Source organism: Anser brachyrhynchus (genome assembly GCF_964034855.1).
Source record: "Anser brachyrhynchus genome assembly, chromosome: 1".
Taxonomy (NCBI): Eukaryota; Metazoa; Chordata; class Aves; order Anseriformes; family Anatidae; genus Anser; species Anser brachyrhynchus.
The window spans coordinates 197263727-197284671 of record NC_137694.1 but is presented as its reverse complement, the minus strand read 5'-3'; the positions used below and the strand labels follow the sequence as shown (position 1 = coordinate 197284671).

At 40.9% G+C, this 20945-nt stretch overlaps 1 protein-coding gene across 1 annotated transcript; it reads right to left on the bottom strand.

Moving 5' to 3' along the window:
• Positions 1-941: 941 nt before the first annotated feature.
• Positions 942-18742, bottom strand: TMEM123 (transmembrane protein 123). Its single transcript, XM_080576851.1, has 6 exons — positions 18571-18742; positions 13621-13698; positions 11253-11324; positions 6577-6756; positions 5044-5200; positions 942-2946 (listed from the first exon to the last, which is right to left on the bottom strand). Exons 1-6 carry the CDS (start codon positions 18722-18724, stop codon positions 2922-2924), a joined length of 666 nt encoding a protein of 221 aa, XP_080432977.1. The 5' UTR covers positions 18725-18742; the 3' UTR covers positions 942-2921.
• Positions 18743-20945: the final 2203 nt, after the last annotated feature.

Below are 20945 nucleotides of genomic sequence, written 5' to 3'. Positions count from 1 at the left end.
AATCAAACAAAACAACTATGGAGTCCTGTTGAGTGAATGGACAATAAAGAGGTGAATCATCTTTACCAGATAAAGTCTAGTTTAGTTAAGGAACTGAAAGATGCCAACTGTGGGCTAAATATACCTAGAGAAGGGGAGAAGCAGCATTCACGCTAAAAGGTCTGTTACATAAAACGAGTATGCGCAGATGATAGACTTATGATGGAATTTAGATGAACTAATCAGCAGGGAAGGGGAGAGAGTTCAATGAGGAAGTTGTGAAATGTATCTTATCATAGGGATTATGGCCCAGTTGCCTGGGATAGTGCTAGACCTTGGTCATATTTGCCTAAGATTTCCAGACTGCTGTACCAAATCCTTTGAAATCCTTGCAGAAATAAGAAGTGATAATGTTCAATTAACATAATCAGGATTGCTGAATGCTAAGTTATTATTTCAGTTATTACATACAGTTGACCCCTCTAGAGTATAGCTAAATTCAAATCCACTGCTTGTTCCACCCCTGTTGAACAACCTCTGGGACTGAGGCCTAAATAAGTACTTGGTGGTACCATGGAGCGTTGAAAAACTGACCTATTCATCCCCTTTTCAAGTCACATACATCGTTTATTGTTGGAAAGCAAATGCAAAGTTAAAGGTAAGACTTATCAGTTGTACCTCACTTTGTCTAGTATCCAAAGACATGGAAGGAAGTGAAGTTTTGTATTTGCACTGATGCCTCTGAAACCTTAAGCAAATAATTTTTGCTTTATTGTAGTAGTAAAGTTACAAAATGGACTACATGTGATTGGGCTGGGCAAAAGTGTCATGGTTCCAGTATTCTGTCATTTAAAAGTGTATACAGTGAATATATCTTACTCAATTGTTATGATTGTGGAAGTGGTAATTATAAAAAACTATAGAAAACTTTTAATAAAATAAAAATCCAACTGAGACTGATATAGTAACTCCAAAGATTTCACTTTATTTATTCATCTGTACAACAGAGGTGAGGCAATCCCAATAATGGAGTTGAATTTAATTCTCTTAATTTCCACAAAGTAAAGAATTGCAGTGCTATGTAACAATCCTTTCCAAATTGTTCAAGTTAAAAAAAAATAAAAACACCAAACAAGGCAATTAATTAAAAAAAGAAAGTAATCACAGAAGTTACTTCAAGTCACTCCTCTGCTGTATCACAATAAAAAACAAACAGAACAGCCATACAACCTCTGTTTCAAGTGTGGCTGGTACTACTTATAAACCATGGCTTGCTGGACTTGATTGTGCCTCGGACAAAAGCTTTAGTACTCCATATGATAAAAGAAAAGAAAATCCATCCACCCATTTTAGCATGGTTAGCAAGTGTAAGAATCAACTGCTCTTTGGAAAAAAATAATAATAAAAAAAAAATCAGTCTATGCCAGAGCTGTAGTTCTACTTCCCCTATGTTGTTGCACCCCTGACCAGTGACAGACCCGCGTGCACTTCCCTTCACGACCTCCCTCAGCTATCACCACCTCCCTTCTGGCACTGCGTGACGGACGTGTCCCAGCAGTGACCATGAAGCCAAGTCCCACCGCACCAACCCTGATCTCCAGGGAGAGGTCTACAAACGGAGCCTGAACAGGACCCAACAATTTCTTGGTGCTGTAGAAGAGGTGCATGAGAAGCCTTTCTTGATCCTCATTCTACTTTTTTACACCAGAGTAAATCAGGAGCCCATCTACTGAAGGCAGCAGTTTTACCTCAGTGTAAATGCAAAAGTAACATGGAAACAGCATCAGCTGTCTTGCGCACGAACCCAGCGTAACCTGGAACTTAATCCAAAGCTTTCTGGGAGATGCCCTGTTGCCTTCCGTGGCATTTTGACCAGGCTGCTGTACATGGGTACAGCAGTACCAAGTTCAGCAAATAGTTCTAAAAATGGAGATTATATTCTTCTAAAATGATACCCTACAGATTTTCCATTTCTGTGTAACTTTCAATGCTTACCAAATGCTAAAACATTGTATGCAGCTTTCTCATAATAATAAAAAAAACCTACAGGTGAAGTGATTGCTACATTTAACTTAAAAAAAACAATTTTAGCAAGAATTTTCGTATTTAAGATGGGGACAATTCTGAGTTTATCTTCAGAACACTAGGACATGCTATAAAAAAGAAGCTATGGATTGCATAGTATTTTTAAAAATTATTATTAATAATAAGGACCCATTCATAAAAAGGGGTTGTGAATAGGTATCTCCAGTCTTCCTGTTGTTCCTGCAGCTAGTTTCATTGTGTAGCCTGTTAAGGGAAGTCTCTACAGGTCACTGTGAGCTAATGACTGAAGTTTAAAGTACTCCTTATCACTTTTTATACAGCTAGCAAAGCAAATCATGTCCCTTTACTATCCTAATAAAAGTTAACCGAATTGTTCAAAACCCCAGATTTCCAAACTAAAGTTCACATCAAACTTCAAAATAAATACAATTTAATGCAAAACACTAGGAAAAAATATTTTACTTGCCTATTCTTGGTCTCAAAGGCAGTCTGTCCTATTTATCCTACTATATCCATTATGGAACACAATGGATTTGTTGGGCTATGTGAGAAATAGTTGAACTTAAGAAGGTAATGATGTGATCTCTGTGCTAGTGAGTAGCCATTTCAGAGCCTTGTGTGTGTACCTGCAAACAACTCAATACGCATATTTCTTTAAATTTGGTTACAAATACTGGAAAAAGAAGATACTTCCTCTAAAAAGTGCTGAGCTCCTCTTGTTGTTATCAAAGCCAATGTAAGAAAATCAGGTCACTTAGGGGATTCTCAACATTTTGCAGGATCAAACCCACAGTTTTAGAGATGGTGATCATCTTTATGAAATAAACTCTTCCCAGAAGTAAGTTAAGACAAGTGTGATAGGATGGGTTTCCATTATTGTCTTCCCTGAAGTCTCTTTAAATGATGGCATCATGTTCATCACTGTAACAGAAACACAATAATTAATGTTCTGCAGTACAAGCATCAGTCAACGTAAGAAAAAGCCACCCAGTTGCTGCTAAGAAGGATATTTTGTGAACAAAGGCCATCTTGCTCAGAAGGCCGAAGTACACATTAATCTGGAATCACAGGCCTCTCTGAGCCAAGTCAGAAGCTAAAATAACTTAATTTTGTCAACACTCCTCAAGCTTCACTAGCGTTATTTACTTGAATGAAATATGGAAGTCAAAATATTAATACTTCCAGATCAGTAGTTTATTGGACATTTTTATTCCGTCCTACCTATATCCAGTAGTAACAGCTGATCAAAGGCAGCTTATGAGCTCAGCTATAAGTTCCTTTGTTTTAAAGACGCTGATCACCTGAATTCTATAATATCTGTTCAAACACTGCTGTGGGTAAACATGCACAGTGGGGACTTGTTGAATCCCATGGCTAGCCAACGGTAGTTAAAGATGGAGAGAAAACGTAAGTCCCAAACACTAGCTTCTCACTTCGTCTAATGACATCACCTCAGTTAAAACAAGCTCCTACAACTGATATGCATTGTATCGAATAGGAAAAAGGAAAGCAACCTAGTTACAAAACCTCCCAGTTCTTAAACTAAATATGTGACAAGGAGGCAAGCCTGGAAGAAAACTGAGTAGAACTGGGTGTTAACAGCAAATGAGATAGTTCTGCAGCTCTACAGTAAGCTAAACAGCAATTAATTTTTATTAATCACTTGAAGCTGATAAGCCAGTAAGGTTCAATCAAAATCGCAGCATTCATTGCAAAAGTAGTGAGATAAAATGTGAAGTCTGTACACAAATGTGTTTTGCTCTCAAAAGCGAATGCTGTACAGGAGAGGAAAGGAGTAGCTCAACGAGGATGAACTGTGCCCAAGACAAGAACACCCCCAATCTCCTTTCACAAGTCAGTTGCCTGGATGAAATTGGTTGACATACACTTAATTTAGACCACCTGGGAAAACACCTAGAGAAAATGTTTAAAATTGTTGTTTTCCACTTGTAGGCTATATGCTGTCAGACAACTTCTACAGAATCTAAAAGAAAAGCAAGCTTGCTCTCGGCAGGTTTGTATCTGCTCTGTAGGACCTACCCTCCACAGGGGAAGTACCAATGGACTGCAGCTCACAGAAGGCTGAAAGTCACTGGTGCACATGAAACGAACAAGTGACCTTAGGTGGAATCCGGCCCATACTTTTTGACATATGCTTCTCTATCTGAGGCTCTTATCTGCCCTCACAGTGGATGAATAAAAACAAGCATGGGTAGGTTGACTCATCTAGCGGATTTTAAGTGCCCACTTTAGGGTAATAGAAATGATTTGATAGATGCAGATGCTTATATTCTGTTAGAATGAATTCTACCTCATTTCACAGACTTGTGAAGAGTACTTAAAAGCACATTCAGTGCATACAATTCTATGGACAGGTTTCTGGAGATCTGAACATGATAACACAAAAAGACATGTTAGAAATCAACCAGCTGCCCTGCCTATATTGTGAAGTGGGGCAGAAGTTTGATTTCATGTATTGACAACAATCAAATATTGTGCTTTAAAAACACGAATAATGGCACTACTGCAGTTGCATGTTTTCTGTGATAAACAAATTAATTGTTTCAACAGTGGTGGCTTAAGAAAGTGGAATATTAAATGTCTGGCTTGAAAACTGGCACACTAAACTTTGAGGTATGTAAAAGGTGATATGAAAGAGAGATGGTGACAGTTTCAATAAAATACCATTTAGTAACAGAAACAATGGGGTGGGGTGGGGTGGTGGTGGGGTGGTGAAGGCAAATCAAACAGACAAATTAGTCCAGGAAAAAGCATCAGGAAGAATCAGAAGTCTAGCAAATATAGCAAAAAACTCACAAATATTGTTGTAAACAACACAGGGAGCAGAAGCTGGCAGAAGTATTTACAGTGCTAGCAAATAATTAGGATGAAAGTATGCATGCATTTCTTACTTATATGCATATGTCCTTAAAAATAAAAATAATAATATAATAGATGACAGTGAAAAAAACACAGAAGAGTCATAAATTGACCAGAAACAACTTCTCTGAAACTTACATGGTTCTGTACTGGATGCCTCTTCTGGAGTGGTATGTTTTGCACCCAATGTAGAGAATAACTAGGACACCAAGTGTCAGCACAATGCCACCTACAAAACTGCCCACGTCAAATCTGGATGTTTTTTTGTCTACGTCAGTCTCAGATTTTGATGTGGCTGAAAGAAGAAAACAAAAGTCACTTTTTACAAATTTTGTTTCAAGGGATTCCTTTGTCTCCTGCATTCCCCAGATGACTGACATGTCATCTAAAGACCCAGTTGGACAAATTTAACGTAGGCCAACTGGCAAGGTACCAACCAAGCACACTGAAACCTAGAGCTAATTTTTAAAGTGACAAATTCTGGTGACATGGGAGCAGCTGATCCAACTGCTTCCCCTCTCTGAAAGACTGATAGCCACTTCTCTCCAACCCTCTCTTCCCCTGCTCTCACCTCCTTCCATGCATGCAGCTCCTGCCCTTCTTACACACCAGTCCCAGCATTTTTCAGACTCTGTAATTTAACTTGCTAAGTTTGTCCTGAAATTACCCAGCAGAAAAGGAAGTTGGTTTTAGTCAGATGAACATACTGGGTCAGCCTACAGAGGGGCCAGCAAACACCAACTCATTCAGCATAGTTAACTGGTGGGAGTAAAATATTTTGGTGGTGACGAATGGATTGTTTTACTGTGTCTCATGGGTATGCATCCTCACTGCAGGAATAAGCAGCCAGACTGAGATCAGCTCTGCAGCCCAACATGAGCTTCCCCCAAATATCAAATATTGACATAGATATCATGACCTTCAACAAGCCCTAGTAGTTTCCATGTGAGAACTGGTTTTATTTGCCATCAAAAGACCCAGTTTGTACTGGTTTGTATTTGCTAAAAGGAAAATTATGTAGCCAACAAAGATCTGATGACAGCTCCACCTACCCAATAATGCTTCACTTGTAAGGCAACAGTGAACTCAACAGGTACTGTTTCTGAATTCAAGGGTACCGTCAAACTGAATTTTACAACGTTCACATGAAGTGTGACTCATTCATAGTCATACCCTATCCTCCATTAGGGATAAAATTCATTACATTACTACAAATGGGGCTAACAGATCTCAGACTCTCTACCAAGCCAGCAGGCGTATTCTGAGCCACAGGTTGGCTTGAGAAAGGAAGTAGTAGAGATGAGTTCGTGTAAACCGTAGAAGAAAGAATGCAAGAACTACAGAAGTTGCACTCAGAAGCCTAGTGCAAAGTCTCATAAAAAACAGGCTTTCTCCTAACACACTAATCTCCTCACTGGTGGATGCTGGTTCAGACCATTTTTTTTTTTTTCTTAAATACATCAGGTCACTCAGGGTAAGTGAAGTTTTATTGAGTATGTGGAGTGTTCACAGGAACGTTGCTGTGACCAACTAAATAAAAAGTCACTCTTGCTTTTCAGCATGCAAATATATTATTTCTTTGCAACACTACTGCGAAACTAACAGTTCCAGAATTGTACATGTGTCAACGCATATACAAGCCTTAAAGAGCTTCTTGAGGTGTGAGCTCACCTGTTACAGAAGTGAGAGGGATCTTGGAAGTGGTCATTGTAATATTGAGATGTGAAGATGTGGCTGATGTGGCTGATGAAGTTGTAGTTGAAGTTGTTGTCCGGCTGGTACTGGTGCGCTGAGTAGTCACAGTGGTGGACATCGTGGTGTTGGTGGGCTGGCTGGTATTGGCGGGTGTACCTGGGAAATTTGTATTTTTGACATCACTCAGAAAAATATATAAAAATAATCAAATGCACACGCATTGAATAACACAAGATTTGTCACACCCACATAAAATGACAGGGTAACAATAAAACAATCATTCCACGTATATCCAGGCTTGCATACAGACCCTTCACTTGTGCACTTCCTTTAGAAAGACTTAACTCCCAATTTGTAGGGCTCAAGGTCAGGAATGGTTTTAAGGAAAAGCTGTAAATAAGACCTGGATAATATCTAATAACTTTTAAAAGTATCAAATCTTTTGGGCAACACTATTCAATTCCATAGAATCACTCCTAACTTAGAATATTTCAAAATGTCATAAAATTCTGAATCAAGAAATAATTTTCCAACTTTCCAGGTAACTAAGCTTTTCTATAAGAGCAGATTTTGCATGAAAACACCAGATTTCATCAATGATTTAATCTTTAATTTACTTCTGACTGAAAGACTGACTTTACTAAGGCTGCATGTATTTTAAACTTATCAGAGAGATTTCTGCACGTATATTAAACTTAAGGTTCAAACGGTTTTCCACACATGGTAAAAGTTCAACTAAATTAACTCTGGTAGCTTGTATCACTTATTTAATAGCAGCCTATATTGCCATGGTTAAAACAGAGGACTGGAATGCTGTTTCACAAGTTTGGTTGACACTTAACGTCTTTAACTTTTATTCTGCTTTTACCCAATATTTCCCCTTCCCATTTCACTTAAAGCAGTAATGAACTGTTCAGAATAAAAGTAACAGGAGGCAAAATGCAAGAGTAATAATAGAGGAGGTTGATATTTATAGCAACATCCTTAGAACCTTGATAAAAGGCAGCCAGCTAGAAAAATCTTAAGAATAATTACTTATTTTTCTAAGAAGGAAGTAACAAGAAACATGAGCCTCTTGTGTAACTAAAATTTCTCTAAGCAGACAATATGAGGCAAATAGCTTTTATGTATGAAGGAATTTTAAGGGGAAAAAGCTCCCTTTGCACTGTCTACTGCTGTATTATTTCTACAACCTCATACAATCTGGCTTCATTTTCATTATGGGAATTCAAATGTCCAATGACACCTGTGTTTTCTTGAAATTGTCTAATATTAGAACAATTGAATAAAAGGTAGTGTCATCTCAATTCCACTGTAAACCTGATATTCAGTTTCGGCTTATTTGTACAGCACCTGAAATGTTTCTTAACAATGAAACACTAAGACAATGTAAGCATTCAGAAAGGAACAGGCCTACATGATGCTTTTCTGAGACATTTAACATTAAAATTACTGAAACAGCCCAATACAGTCCCCACAGTAAATGTTATTTATCTTCTTGTTCTTTGATATTATTGTTGTATTTTGCCATAACCCTGGGAAACAGTTTTGAAATAAATATTGAGATGGAACATATGAAGTACCACACTTATGTGCTTACCTTGTTATAATTAGGAAATTCAGTTCCTCTATGAAGCATGTGTAAAATACATCAGATAAAATTCAGGGCACATTTTAATACTGGCAGGCAAGCTCCCCAAATGTACAACGATCTATAAATATCAAATGGTTCCTCATTGTAAGAAATAAGTAAGATATGGATGTCTATGTGGAAACCATCTACAGTCACATGACATGAAATCACACCTGGCCACTACATTCTTAATATAAAGAGACACCTACAGTGAAGAAAGACTAATCTGAATGCAAGCGTCAATCAATAACGATTTTGGTTTTTTGAACCATGATTTCTGAGTGTCAAATTGGCTCATGTTTCTGAGTAACATAATGGCTAACATGGTTGTATGAGGCCCTGGGCAATCTGCTCCAGTGGGTGGCATCCCTGCTCATGACAGGGGGTTGGAGCTGGATGATCTTAAGGTCCCTTCTACCACAAGCTATTCTATGATTCTGTGATAATGGTTCCAGGCGTATCATTATTAAATGCTATTACACAAAGATGGTACTTACTCTATGGGCATTAAATTACCCTGAAGAAAACAAGAGTCAGTGCAAAAAACATCCAAACAGCTATCACAAGGAAGTTTAGCAAGTTTGTATATTACCTTCTCTCCCTTTCTTATTAATGATCCTTTTTTCTTACTTTATCAAGATTACAGCACTTGGTGATGGAACTTCTATATTACAAGTAAAGTGTAGCTTCTCTATTAAAAGTAAAGCCTGGTTAATCTTCTACAGACTTATCTTTCATGATGTATTTAGTGCCAGTCACTTCAGAACATCAGTGGGAGGCCTTCAGAGGCATGTGGGGAATCTGGGAAGCTGATATGAATTGGACACCAATCTGTTCTTCTTTGTCTTTGAGAAATCTTAGCCGTACTATTTTACCAACAGAGGTAAGATGAAAGAACATTTGCTAGGAACATCTGTCCTTTTATCTTTTATTTCCCTAATTACTTTTCCCCCCAGAAGACCAGCTGGGCTTAATTGAACATGCTAAATAAACCCAGGCTGCATGAGTTAATTTTTATTATTTGAAAAGGATGCATGCCAGTAATATAGTTCAGGTTTATGAAGCTTTATTTTAAGAGACAGGTATTTTACTTTGTAAGCTACCTGTGTTTAAAGAATAAGCAGCTATCTTATACGCATCCATCAAACTACATGTACAGTGTATAATTCTTAGCACCATGCAATACACCATGTGTGTTCTAACTCAACAGGGAAGAGCACAACTAACTGCTCAAACTGCACAAGCACTGTGCTAACATACAGAATAATTATTACTGATCATCATAAAATAAATATTTCCTTTTTCACAGAAGATGGTTTTTCTGAAGAATGAGGTTTTCACTGCTGCCATGGAAAAAAAACAACCAAAAAAAACACAAAGCAAAGACTAAGCAAAAATCTCTGAAGTTTCTAACAAACAAACAAAAAGACAAAACTTTGAAGGATGTGAATTGTAAACCAGGTGAAGCAAGACATGGCTGTCTGTTAGGTTGGTACCGTGCCTAATAGTGCAGGGCTCAGGACTCTCTTTACTATTATTATCTATACATAATAAATCACAGACCTCTGCAAAAAGTCCACAGTCAGGGCTGGCGAGCAGGGTGGATTAAACACCTGTGTTTAACATTGGCTTTGCACATGGGGAAGGCCCTAAGGCAACAAAGGGATTACAAAAATCTCTCCTCTCCACTTTCCAAGCTAGGCATGCTTAAACTGGTATATTGCAGGCAATGGAATGAGAAACTTCCTTGCTACACAAAGCTCTTTGCAAAGATTATTTTTTCCCTGATGAGTGTTTTATTCTTAAATTAATTGCAAACAAATCATGGTAGCTCAGAGGTTATCTGGAGACTGCAGATGCACAAAGTGAGAGTTGTACTGGAAATGCAGTGACTCAGCTGGGACCTTATGATCAGCATAAAACTCCACAAATACACAAGGTATTTTAGGGTAGGCACAACATTTCTGCCCTTCTTTCACATGGCTGTTAGCACAAAGGGGACTTGATGTATACACGAAACTAGCTCTTCTTTTCTTTTCTTTTCCTCAGATACAACCTTTTACCTGTGCATCACAGACTGAATGACTGCATGACATTAATTCTTACCCAGTCTTTACCGATGTGGTGAAATATGCCTGCTCAAGCTCTTCCAGAAAAACATTTTCTTAATTTCCATTTTTAATAATCTCACATTAACATAGCCAAAGGTTGGAATACTGCAGATCCAAGTGGATGAACTGCTTGTGTCTCAGGTTAAAAATCTGCTTTCAAACTCTAGTAATTGATCTAATAAAGTTGTTTCTCATTTCTACAAAGATGTGTTTTGTAAACACGTTATTTGTGTTGGAGCACCAGAACTGCAACAGTGTTGAGAAATCATTTTTACCTACAGTTCTTTTGCCAAGGTGTGAAGGTAAGATGGTTGTGCTAGAACAGTACAAAAATACTGTGACAGACTGTCCTAGATCTGCTGCTCATGTCTTGCTTGAACTCCAGTGTTTCGTGCTATGAGCTCTACAAAGACTAGTTGCTATTGTATAAGGTGCCATGAGTCTTACCTAAAAGGAAATGGAGTCTTGAAACTCAAGTCCCAGTGCCTTCATTATGCCCTAACTCTATTTACTGTGAAATATCATAAGCAGATATGCACTGTTTACATAACAACACATTCAGTTTTACTACATGAAAATGGAGGAACTTTGCTTGGAGACAAAGAATAAGCATTAAAAAAAAGCGTTCCTTTCAACTCTTCCCTGAAACTTTATTTTTGATTCCTGTTATTCTGTGGCACTGCAAATGTCATTGCTTCCACCCATGAAGCATGCAATCTAAACTTTAAAAATAGTATAGTTTCATCTTAGACTTGTTTTACATGCTGGCTCCCAGTCTTCTAAAATTATAATGCCTCTCTCAAATACCCACTTTTGATGGATGTTCCTTTGGAATTTGGTATGGTTTGGGGGTAGTTTTGGAGCTATCTTCCAGATGCATAGGAAAGAACAGATGAACAAACACATACCTGTTGTATTTGATGTAGATGTAGGTTGTGCGGATGTTGTAGGAGGGAGCCTGGGTGAATTGCTGTTATTCTCTTCAAGGACAAAAGAAGACAAGAAAAGAAATATTATTTGTTTTCATTTGTAACTTACTATAATTAAAGTACTCACAGCGCAATGCTCTCCTTTACGTTTGCAGGCTCCAAGTGGGAATAGAGCAGAGAGCATTCCACCTCAAACCAGATTGTTTTTTCCCCTCTAAAGAATGCTTTCAGACTTCAGTGCAGCAAGAACATATTTACACTGTACGTACGGCAGTGCTCAAATACTCTGTGATCTGAATTCTTTGCATCTCATTCTCTTTGCTCTCTTCCATTTTCACATTACGGTCTAATCCAGCTGTTGTATCTGCCATGTTGTCACTGACTCTCTTGACCTACTCAGGCGTTGTGTTTTCTCTAGCTTTTATTCATCTGTTTCAGTTCCTTTTCCTCTCCTCCAATCTTTTATTTCATTTTGTTTCATCTCTATTACAAACTGGGCTCATATTGGAACATACTGTAGTTGTGTTACACAGGGATGGACTGACACTCAGTGAAGCAGCCTTCTGTGAGCTTGTGCTTTCTCTGCACAAAAAGACTCCTGTGAATGCACCTATTTCAACAGACTTTTAAAACATAAACTGCTTCAGTTTTAATGCTTTTCTCCTTCCCTCCTTTCTTTCACTTCTGCTTTTCCAGTTCTCTTTTTTCCCCTTCCCACTCATGCTACTTCAGTTTCTCAGGCACCCTAACACTCTCTCTTCAGTCCTCATTCCTGTGTCCCTCTTCAAAATTAGTCACAGGTTAATGGTCTCTCCCGCCTAGCAATGATTTCCTGGGCTGTTCTTATACTCCCACTCCTGACAAAGTCACTGTCCATACACACCCCCCCTCCAGTTCTGCTGTTTGCCTATGTCTGTTCTGTGATTACTGTTTTCTCTGAAGTAACTGGTCTCTTACAGCATCCTCCACATTGCAAGTGTTACGTAACTAGCAGCAGCTCTACTGCTTCTCATCATGGCTGGAAAATAAAGTACATAATAGGGACAAGAAGAGCAACTGCCATCAGAATCAAGCAGCAGGCATAACTCTTTGGAAAGGATCTCCTGTTCTTAACACTGAAGAAGGCTACTTTAGAACAGTTTTGTCAACCCTCTTTGCAATTGCACACGTTATGAGTGAGCTCAGGTTTATGAGCACCAATTTATACCATTGCATCATCTACCAAAACAGAGGAGGGAAAAAAAAAAAAAAGAAAAAAGTAGAGAATGATTTCATTGCCTTTTCCTTGGTATAATCATAGCCAACTAGCCCCAGTGTTAAGTACTAAACCCACAACTTTTATACTGAAGTATCTGGGATATTAGGTTGCAGATTTAATTGCCTTTGAGAACCAGTCTATGACTGTATAATTACGAACACATTCTTTCTTGTATATGTTGATTTTTCTATCAGTATAAGCCATGGATATGCCTGGGGCTAAACCTTTCCCACACTGGCCCAATATTGAAGCCAGAACGCAGCTTTGGGTTTTCCCCAGGTTCTGAGTGCTTGCTTCTGCAACCTTGGGAACACATCTGGATGTGGACTGCATGCTCATACAGGTGAAAAGAAGCCGTGTAGGTTACTTAGAATTTGGGTGTGAGTCAGTGATGCAATTAATACAATGACAAAGTGAGTCAACGAGCAGAGTATTGGCTATTCATCTCATTTGTTAGCCAACAGCAAATGAGACAAGCAAAGGAATACAGAGTTAAAATGACCCAAGAAAAAATCCCTTTTGCATGGGTGGCTTAAACATCATGCATTGCTTAAAGCCATGCACCTTAATGCAGTAAAAATGAGATCACACTACGAAATAAACGCATGCTTTAGCAATGAGCTCAAGCACGGTGGACCCAGAATCCACTTTGATGTTAAAAAAAATATTTAAATGAGCAAATGCCTTGCCTTTTTCTCAGCAGAACTGAAGTCAACAGCCTAGAAGAATTCTTGACCTGGTTCTCCTCTTTTTAACTGTAAATTGACGTTGGCAGATATTTCTAGTTCTGCACATACAATTTTCCCACTTAATATCATCTCTCTCTGGTAAGGAGTAACATCCTGTTGCTCTGGGGTACCTAAGACCATGAGAATTGACTTGTCTTCTTCTACTGTTCATCAGTTTCTCTTAAATATCTTTAGTCATCCTGGAATGGATGTGACAATCACAGTACCCCCCTCCTGCCCTACAGCTGTTCATGAATCAGTAAAGGGTCAACTATTACAAGGCAGTTTAAGACATACAGTGATACACATTACTTTTCTTAATGCTACTGAAAAGTAGAAACAGAAGCGCCAGGAGTATTACCTTGCTCGTTAGGGTGTGAATTCTCATTAAGGGTTGTATTACTGACGGTTGTGTTTGTCCTTCCATTGGTATTTCCAACTTAAAAAAAAAAAAAAAAGATGGTTTAGTTTAGGTGTTTTATTACCATGAAGAGAAAAAAGGAAGTTAGTATATAGTACAGCAACTGTTGTTTGCTTTGGGCATCTACACGACTAAACTACTGTGGACAGGAGTTAGGTAATGACGATATAAACGAACGGTACCACAACAGCCTGCTCTTAGCACATTAAAAATGACAGCCGCACTACCCAACCATCAAATGAGCTGGAACTCCTTCCCATCCTCAGTTTTATCTTCCCCATCATCATCATCCCAAGTTCTCTTCTTCCTTGAGATGCAAGGAGACTGAAAGAAGTAAGAGGCAGAAAGTCAGGCACCTTCCTTCAGTAACAACATACGATCCGCATCACCTACAGCAGAAGGAAGAGAACTTCTCAGGTAAATCTTTTCCTCTAAGGCCTATAAGGCTTTTGCCAGCAGACGAGTGCTTGCTCTGCCCCTGCATGGTGAGATAACTCCACTACGAAGCTGCGCTGCTGAGTTTGGGACTAACAGCATGTTAATGCATCCGCTGAGTGTTTGTAAGGTTAGGAGTGGGATGGAGACGGATCACATTTGCCAGCGAAATATCATCATACCCTTAAGATCGAGGCCTGTTTAGTCTGTCCTCAGGCCTGGTCCTACACACAAGTTGCAAGATTTCAACATAAACCATACAGAACTCAGTGTCTGGCATTCCCACACTCGCAAGAGGACCAGCTGCAGATCCTGCCTTTGCACAGCAGTGTCTAGTTTTGATCACTTAAGGCAATCTCACGTTACAAGCAAGCAAATAACTTGAACTAAATATCCCAGAAATAAGGCATTTCACAGTAGCTACAAAACCTTAGTCAAGAAAGAACTCAGAATGGTAAAGTTTGTGAGTACAAGTAATAAACCACTCATTGTATCTCATCACTGTGGCGGCAAGACTGAGGGCAGCGTTGCAAGATGCGTTAGAATATTTAATTACGAAGCTTAGGGAAAGACACCACACAGCCCCCTGGTTTTATGGAAGACAGCTAAGCTAAGCTTCGCCAGGAAGGTCCCAATCCTGCAGAACGTGACCCCCACCAGAGCCAGCACCCTTGCATACCAAGACATCTTCATATGGGGGTACTGCAGAAGTACAGGCCACACTGGAACACGTGGCAGTGAATGGGACAGGCGAGGAAAAGCTGAAAACACCACCATTTCTGAACTGTCCTGTATCCTCAAACCGTGGTTTTGGAATCAGGGGTGCATGTATCACCCTGGGGAGGGCAGGAGACTTCACCCAGGGAGACTGGAAGGACATCCCGTGTTACAGCCAAGGGAAAAGCAGCACGCCCTTCTGCGCAGCGACGGCTCTACTGACAGTCAGCAGCTCTCATTCATGACAACGGACTGCACGGTGCAACTGGCCCAAAGCAGAGCAGCGCGGGTTTCTGGGGTCACCAGGAGCAGAAGTGCAAGGGTTAGATGGCTTGAGAGACTCACATGTACACGCACGTGCTTGAGGACAGAAAAGAAGGGGGAAGAGAGCTGGCAGACAGCTGCAGCGTGGAAGACTGCACACACGCAGAGAGAAAGCTCTCTGGGTCACAGGATTAGCTGCAGTGTTGGGGCTAGAAATCTTGGGTAGAGAAAATCTGCTGATGCTTGCTTCTGCCGTGATCCAGAAGAGAAAAAAGAGAAGATCCTCATTTTCATGACGAAACAGAACTGAACCAAGGAAATACCCGATTTAAACAATGCACCAAACGCTCCAAATACCAGAAAAGGTCAGGGAAAGGGGATAGGCAGCATTTTTGTCAGACAGCTCTGTGCTTTCCCCTCTTCAAGGTCGGGCACAGATGCAGCTACAAACTTAACTGCTTGTGGCTGGCTGGGGCGCAGCTGAAGGCGAGCGTGCTTCCTGTGAAACACACGGCACAGTTAGCTACAACAAGCACTTTCAGGGCCTCTCTGTGGTTTTGTTGGTCTAATGCATAAGATGTCATGAGCTTGAGACAATTTGGATAAACAAACTTCTAAAAGGGCAAAATCACTCGAGTTCCTCCAGCTTTACAGCACGAACGCAGCTTCCAGGAGTGGTGCTCAGACATGGGAACCGAACACAGAGGCAGATACAAGGTAAATGTGAAAATACGCAGGACAAAATTTTAAATTGACTTAATTTTGCCATATCCTGGAAAAAAAAAAAAATCAACACAGTGGGTAACTCCCATTAACCCTTAATGTTAGAAATCTGCAGTCTCCAGCTCAGGCATGCACCAAATTGCTGTTCTCTGTAGACAAAGCCTGGCAGAAGACATGCACATAAACGGGTGGCATTGCTCATTCCATTCCCAGTACAGACAAAGGACAATCTGCCCACTCTGACACTCACAGCTAAGATAAACACATTTCTAAGGATTCGCAGGCTTTGTAACCAGTCTAACCAAACCTAGTGCTGCACAAAGGTGTCGGAATACGATTCAGGTTTTTTCTAAGCACAACTTCACATTCGTTTTGAGGACATTTCGAGAGTCATCTACTTAATTGTGTCTGAGAACCTTTTCTTTTCACACTGGACACCAAGCAGGTAAGTAGGTGAGTTTTATCTCTGAACTGTTGCGCTTTTATTAGTTTAAAAACAACAACATGATACAGAGGCACTGACAGCACACAGTCTATCAGACAGATCCCTGGTTTGCACAGTAGCCTCTAAACAATCCAAATGAGTAGAAGTCAAGGTGCTGGAACATTTAAAGCAGCAACACGAATGTAGCCAGCCCCCTGACAGTCTCCACCATTAGGATTCTCCTTCTTCCCAGTGGAAACAGATCAAACTCAAATTCTGGAGATTAAAACAAGGACAACCCCCTGGGCTCAAATCTTTTGCAACACTAACCAGACAATTTTGACAACTATAAATCTAAAAACCTGCTGCTATCCAGAAACTCCATATTTATTTTCCCTTTAACTTAACAAGGTCTTTTTGTGTGTAAGTAGTCTTGAGCTAGCAAGGTTATTGCTTCAGCCTGTGACAAAGATCAGGCAGGATTATCTCTGCAACTCTTTGGACAGGTCCTCATGCCTTAACATTGTGAAGTTATCTCACAATCTTGTACAGGAAAGCATGCATACCATTACACAGATGCTGAAGGAAACAACAGGGACGAAAGTAACTGATTCTCAACCTCAGTCTATTTGAGACTGAAAAACAATTACACATTTTACTGCCACCCAAGGATCTAAGAGAAGTATGGAGATGCACTGAAATAAAAATGCCATGCCCATTTTCAGGTCTGGAGACTAGTGCTGCTGCTCTTTTTTGGTGTCATGAGCAGTTTTGTACACAAGTAAGCTCAGAGGAGATGCTGAAGACCTTTTCTGAATGAGTAGGAAGGGGGTGGGCTTCCTGCACAGGAACATCAATTCTCCTTACTAAGATGTCATGAAACCAGATGGATTTTATAAAATAGTGGGAGTGATTTTTCTAGACCATACTATTTTGGTAAATGTTTCTTCCACTGATTTGACACACAGAAATAATCTTTCTAGCAGAGTAAAAGAATGGCATTATATTGAAATAACCAGTTTGCCCAACAATCTTGACTGGAATAAGGATAAATCTACTGCCACTTTCTCACATCACACCAATCCTTGCTGAAACCAACACAGACCTCAGCAGGAGTTTCTGGAAGTTGCTGAACGTGTGGGAAGAATAAAAAGATCCAGAAACAATTAAAAAAAAATAATTAAACGACATAGCAAATTATACTGTATAAGTGCTGTTCTGTGACTAACTGAAAATGCAAGCTTAAGTGACTGACGCATTCTTCACTTCTGTCTGAACGTGAAATCTGTACTTCAACCTGTTGTATTAAGGAACCAGACCTAGACTATGTGCATCAGAGCCTGACCCAAATGTAGCTGTTATTTAATCAAGTGTATCCATTCATACTGATAAATAATAACTTCTGAGGGGCTCCCTGGCTCATCCTACAGTAGACACCTCAATAGATACATTGAACCGAACTTAAAAGGGCACAGTTTCTCTCACCAGGTCATAAGTGGAACCTACACAACAAACTCAAGTATAAAAGGACTAAAGTTAGCCTGCCTGAAGTTAGATGAGACCAACCCTGCCCCAGGAGACAGCACAGACAGCACGCCGGGCTAAACCAGCATATAGAACCAGGAAGCAGCCCGACAAAAGGCAGATCAGGCCAATCTCCTATCAAATGAAATGGCAGGCTATCTTTGTGAAATGGAGGCCATAATCTCAGCAAAGCTGTAAACAGATTACAAGTAAGTTTCTGTTAAAAAAAAAAAAAAAGTGTAAAAAATAAAAGCTTTTTTTTTTTTTTTTTTGGGCAATAATGTTATTTTGTTCAAGTTAATCTTGGTACCCATCTTTTGGCTTACATACTTCTGAAAACTGCGAAGTACTGCACGAAGCATTTCAGTTTTTGGAAAAGGCGATGCTGGCAGCTCGGACTGTTGCCTCTCTCCTTTTATTCGAGCGCATTCTGCCAATCGCCGCCTGAATCCCGCCTTTCACCACCACAAAACAAGAAGCTCGGCGTTTAGGAGAGGCAGTCACTGACCAGGGACGCGCTGCTGCAGCGCGGGACAGAAACACCCCAAACCCCACCACCTGTCCCAACGGCGAAGCCCAAACACCCTCGAAGCCACCCAGAACCACTCGCCACAATGTCACCGCGACTCAGAGAAGGGCAGGAAAGGGGGGCACCCTCCCAGCGCGGTGCAACACACACCCGGGGCACCGCGACCCCCCGGGTCGGCCTGAGGCAGAGCGGGGCGCGGTGCTCCCCGGCTCCCCTCAACCCATCCCCGCAGCCTCCAGCCCCTTGCTCCCGTCCCCCCGCGGGTGCTACTCACGGGAACCGGGGGCGAAGAGCAGCAGCAGCAGCAGCACGCAGGCAGCACAGCCCCAGAGCCGCATGGCCGCGGAGAGAGCCGGGGGCCGGCAGCGGCCGCAGCACGCCAGGCGCTGCCGGGGCCGGGCCGGGGCGGGGCGAGGGGCGGTGGCCATTACAGGGCGCCCCGCCCGGCCCTGCCTCAGCGCTGGGCCCGGGGGCGGGTTGGGGGCTGTGGTGGTGGAGGAGCGGTGTAGTGGGTGCTGAGAGGAGAGGGAAGAGAGTGATGACCTGCCACGGTGCTGGGGTAGTAGTGCTGTGGGTCTGTGAGCGGTAGGGGAAGCGGGGGCTGAGTGCTGGCAGTCCTACATGCATGTCTTTCAGCTATTAATATAAATAAATGCATTTTCTGTGTGCTGTTTTAATAACTCTCGAGTCTCAATGGTGAACTTGGGTCTTACTCTGCTGTTGGTAATGCCTGTCTCAATAATATCTACTCATCAGTCCTCTGCAGCTTACTGTGCTTCTACTGTGACTGCCAGGCTACTCGCACTGGGTAATTGGGTACAGATCATCCATCGTACGGTCTCCACTCATGTTTTAATGCAGCTCTGTAACCTGAGTGGAGGCCACAGAGCTATCCTAAAATTTCCCTACATACCTGGAAAAGTTTTATACATCGTTAACAGCAAAGTCAGCTACAAAATTGACTACGAGGGCAGTAAAGTAAAAGAACTGATTACGTCTGTTACTGTGTAAGTTTTCTTGCATGCTACTAACATTAAAGTTGGTGTCAGAAACTTAGTAAAGGGAATTTATGAACGTATTCTTAAGAATTAAAACAGCTAGAAAAGCCTTTATTGAAGGAAAAATGACTGCATGCTGCTACAAATTGCATTCTAATAATCTGGAGGAAAATACTTTCAATGTGGGTGATTGTAGCATCCTCATCAAGGTCACAGGAGGATGTTTAACGTGCACCACTACGTTTATGTCCCCTGTGGCAAAAAGATATTTGCATGCCAAGCCAAAGAAAGGGACTGGCCTGAGAGCAGAAGGGCAGGAAGTGACATTGTACCGAGGCACTGCTCGAGACCTGGGTCACTTCCTTATAATGGAGTTACCCTTTCACATGCATTTGCTCTGTAAGTCTCAGCAAGAGAGTGGTAAACTAAAATGTTGAATAAAGGCCTTGCATTTGGTGAAAGTAGGTAATATGTGTTATACTTTGGGCATTTTCTTATGCCTTTGTTTCGCGTTGCTTCCCATGTAGTTCTCCTGAGTAAGGTAACTGAAGACCAACGTGAGCCTTTTTCCTGTGAATTTTCTGAAATGATTCCCTCAAAACCCCAAAGCTTTTCTTTTTCATGGCAGTAGGAATAATATCTGCAGCTAGCCTGACTCCGGTAAAGCTAATAATACATATGTTATTAAGTATAAGGGCTTGTGGTTATAGAAGCAAAGCTTGTAATGAGAGTTTTTTATTAATCTAACATGTATTTAGAGGATAAAGGTATTAATTATGTAAGTCCTCCTTCAGCTCTTGCACAACTCTGGCAAACATCAGACTTAGAACAGACTGGAAACAATTTATTTTGGGACTAGCCTAATTAACATTGCTCAACTTGTATATCTGCAAGAGAAGAGTAGTCAAAATACATAGAATAAAAAGAAGTCATAGACTTGTGAAAGATAGAAATATAACTCTGGAAGAAGCAATGAGTTAGCAGGAGCTGAGATGCGCTGAAAAATAGCGTGAGCTCTGCTGTGTAAAGACAGAGGTGGTGGAAAACTTGGTGTTTGTCATTTTGGCTTGGTCAAATTCTATTTGATGTTCATAGTCCTGTGGGAAGTGAATTTCTGACAATATGTCTGGGGGTGGCTGAGAACTGTTCATGTGCTGAGAAGAAAGAAATGTTCTAGGAAAATCTACTGAAAGTTACCATCTTCTTTTGGTACATGGTGTGATAAATGATTTCTCATCTAGATTCCCAAATAAAAATAAGTGAGGGTTTTCTTTTTTTCTCTTCCTAAATTTTGTATGTGGTATTCCATGTCAGGGAGCAGCAAGAACAGGGCTATCCCTAGTGCAGGTAACGGGTGCTATGGGTGACCTCAGCACAGGCTGGACCTGAGCAGGGTGGTGGTAGTTCCAGGTGATCAGCCCTGGTCTCAGATGAGGCAACGTGATGAGGTGATGAGCCTGATCCGGGGAGCCCAGCTGGGAATGGACGTGGCTCAGAAACAAGGCTATGACAGAGGTCCGAGGTCAATGCAGGGGACAGGGCCAGACATAATGCTGCCCCCGTTGTCAGTCACTGAGGGTGGCTGGGGACAGGCACAGCTATCAGGTAGGTCTAGCAAGGACTGATGGCCCAGGCCTGAGTTGAAATAGAG

What these genes read in the sequence shown, in the direction of transcription:
- TMEM123 (XM_080576851.1), bottom strand. Translation starts at nt 18,724, where the DNA reads ATGGCCACCGCCCCTCGCCCCGCCCCGGCCCGGCCCCGGCAGCGCCTG. An exon ending in TTCACACCCTAACGAGCAAG is followed by an intron (nt 11,325 to 13,620) that starts GTAATACTCCTG and finishes TTGTCCTTGAAG; the next exon opens with AGAATAACAGCAATTCACCC. An exon ending in ATCTACATCAAATACAACAG is followed by an intron (nt 6,757 to 11,252) that starts GTATGTGTTTGT and finishes CAAATTTCCCAG; the next exon opens with GTACACCCGCCAATACCAGC.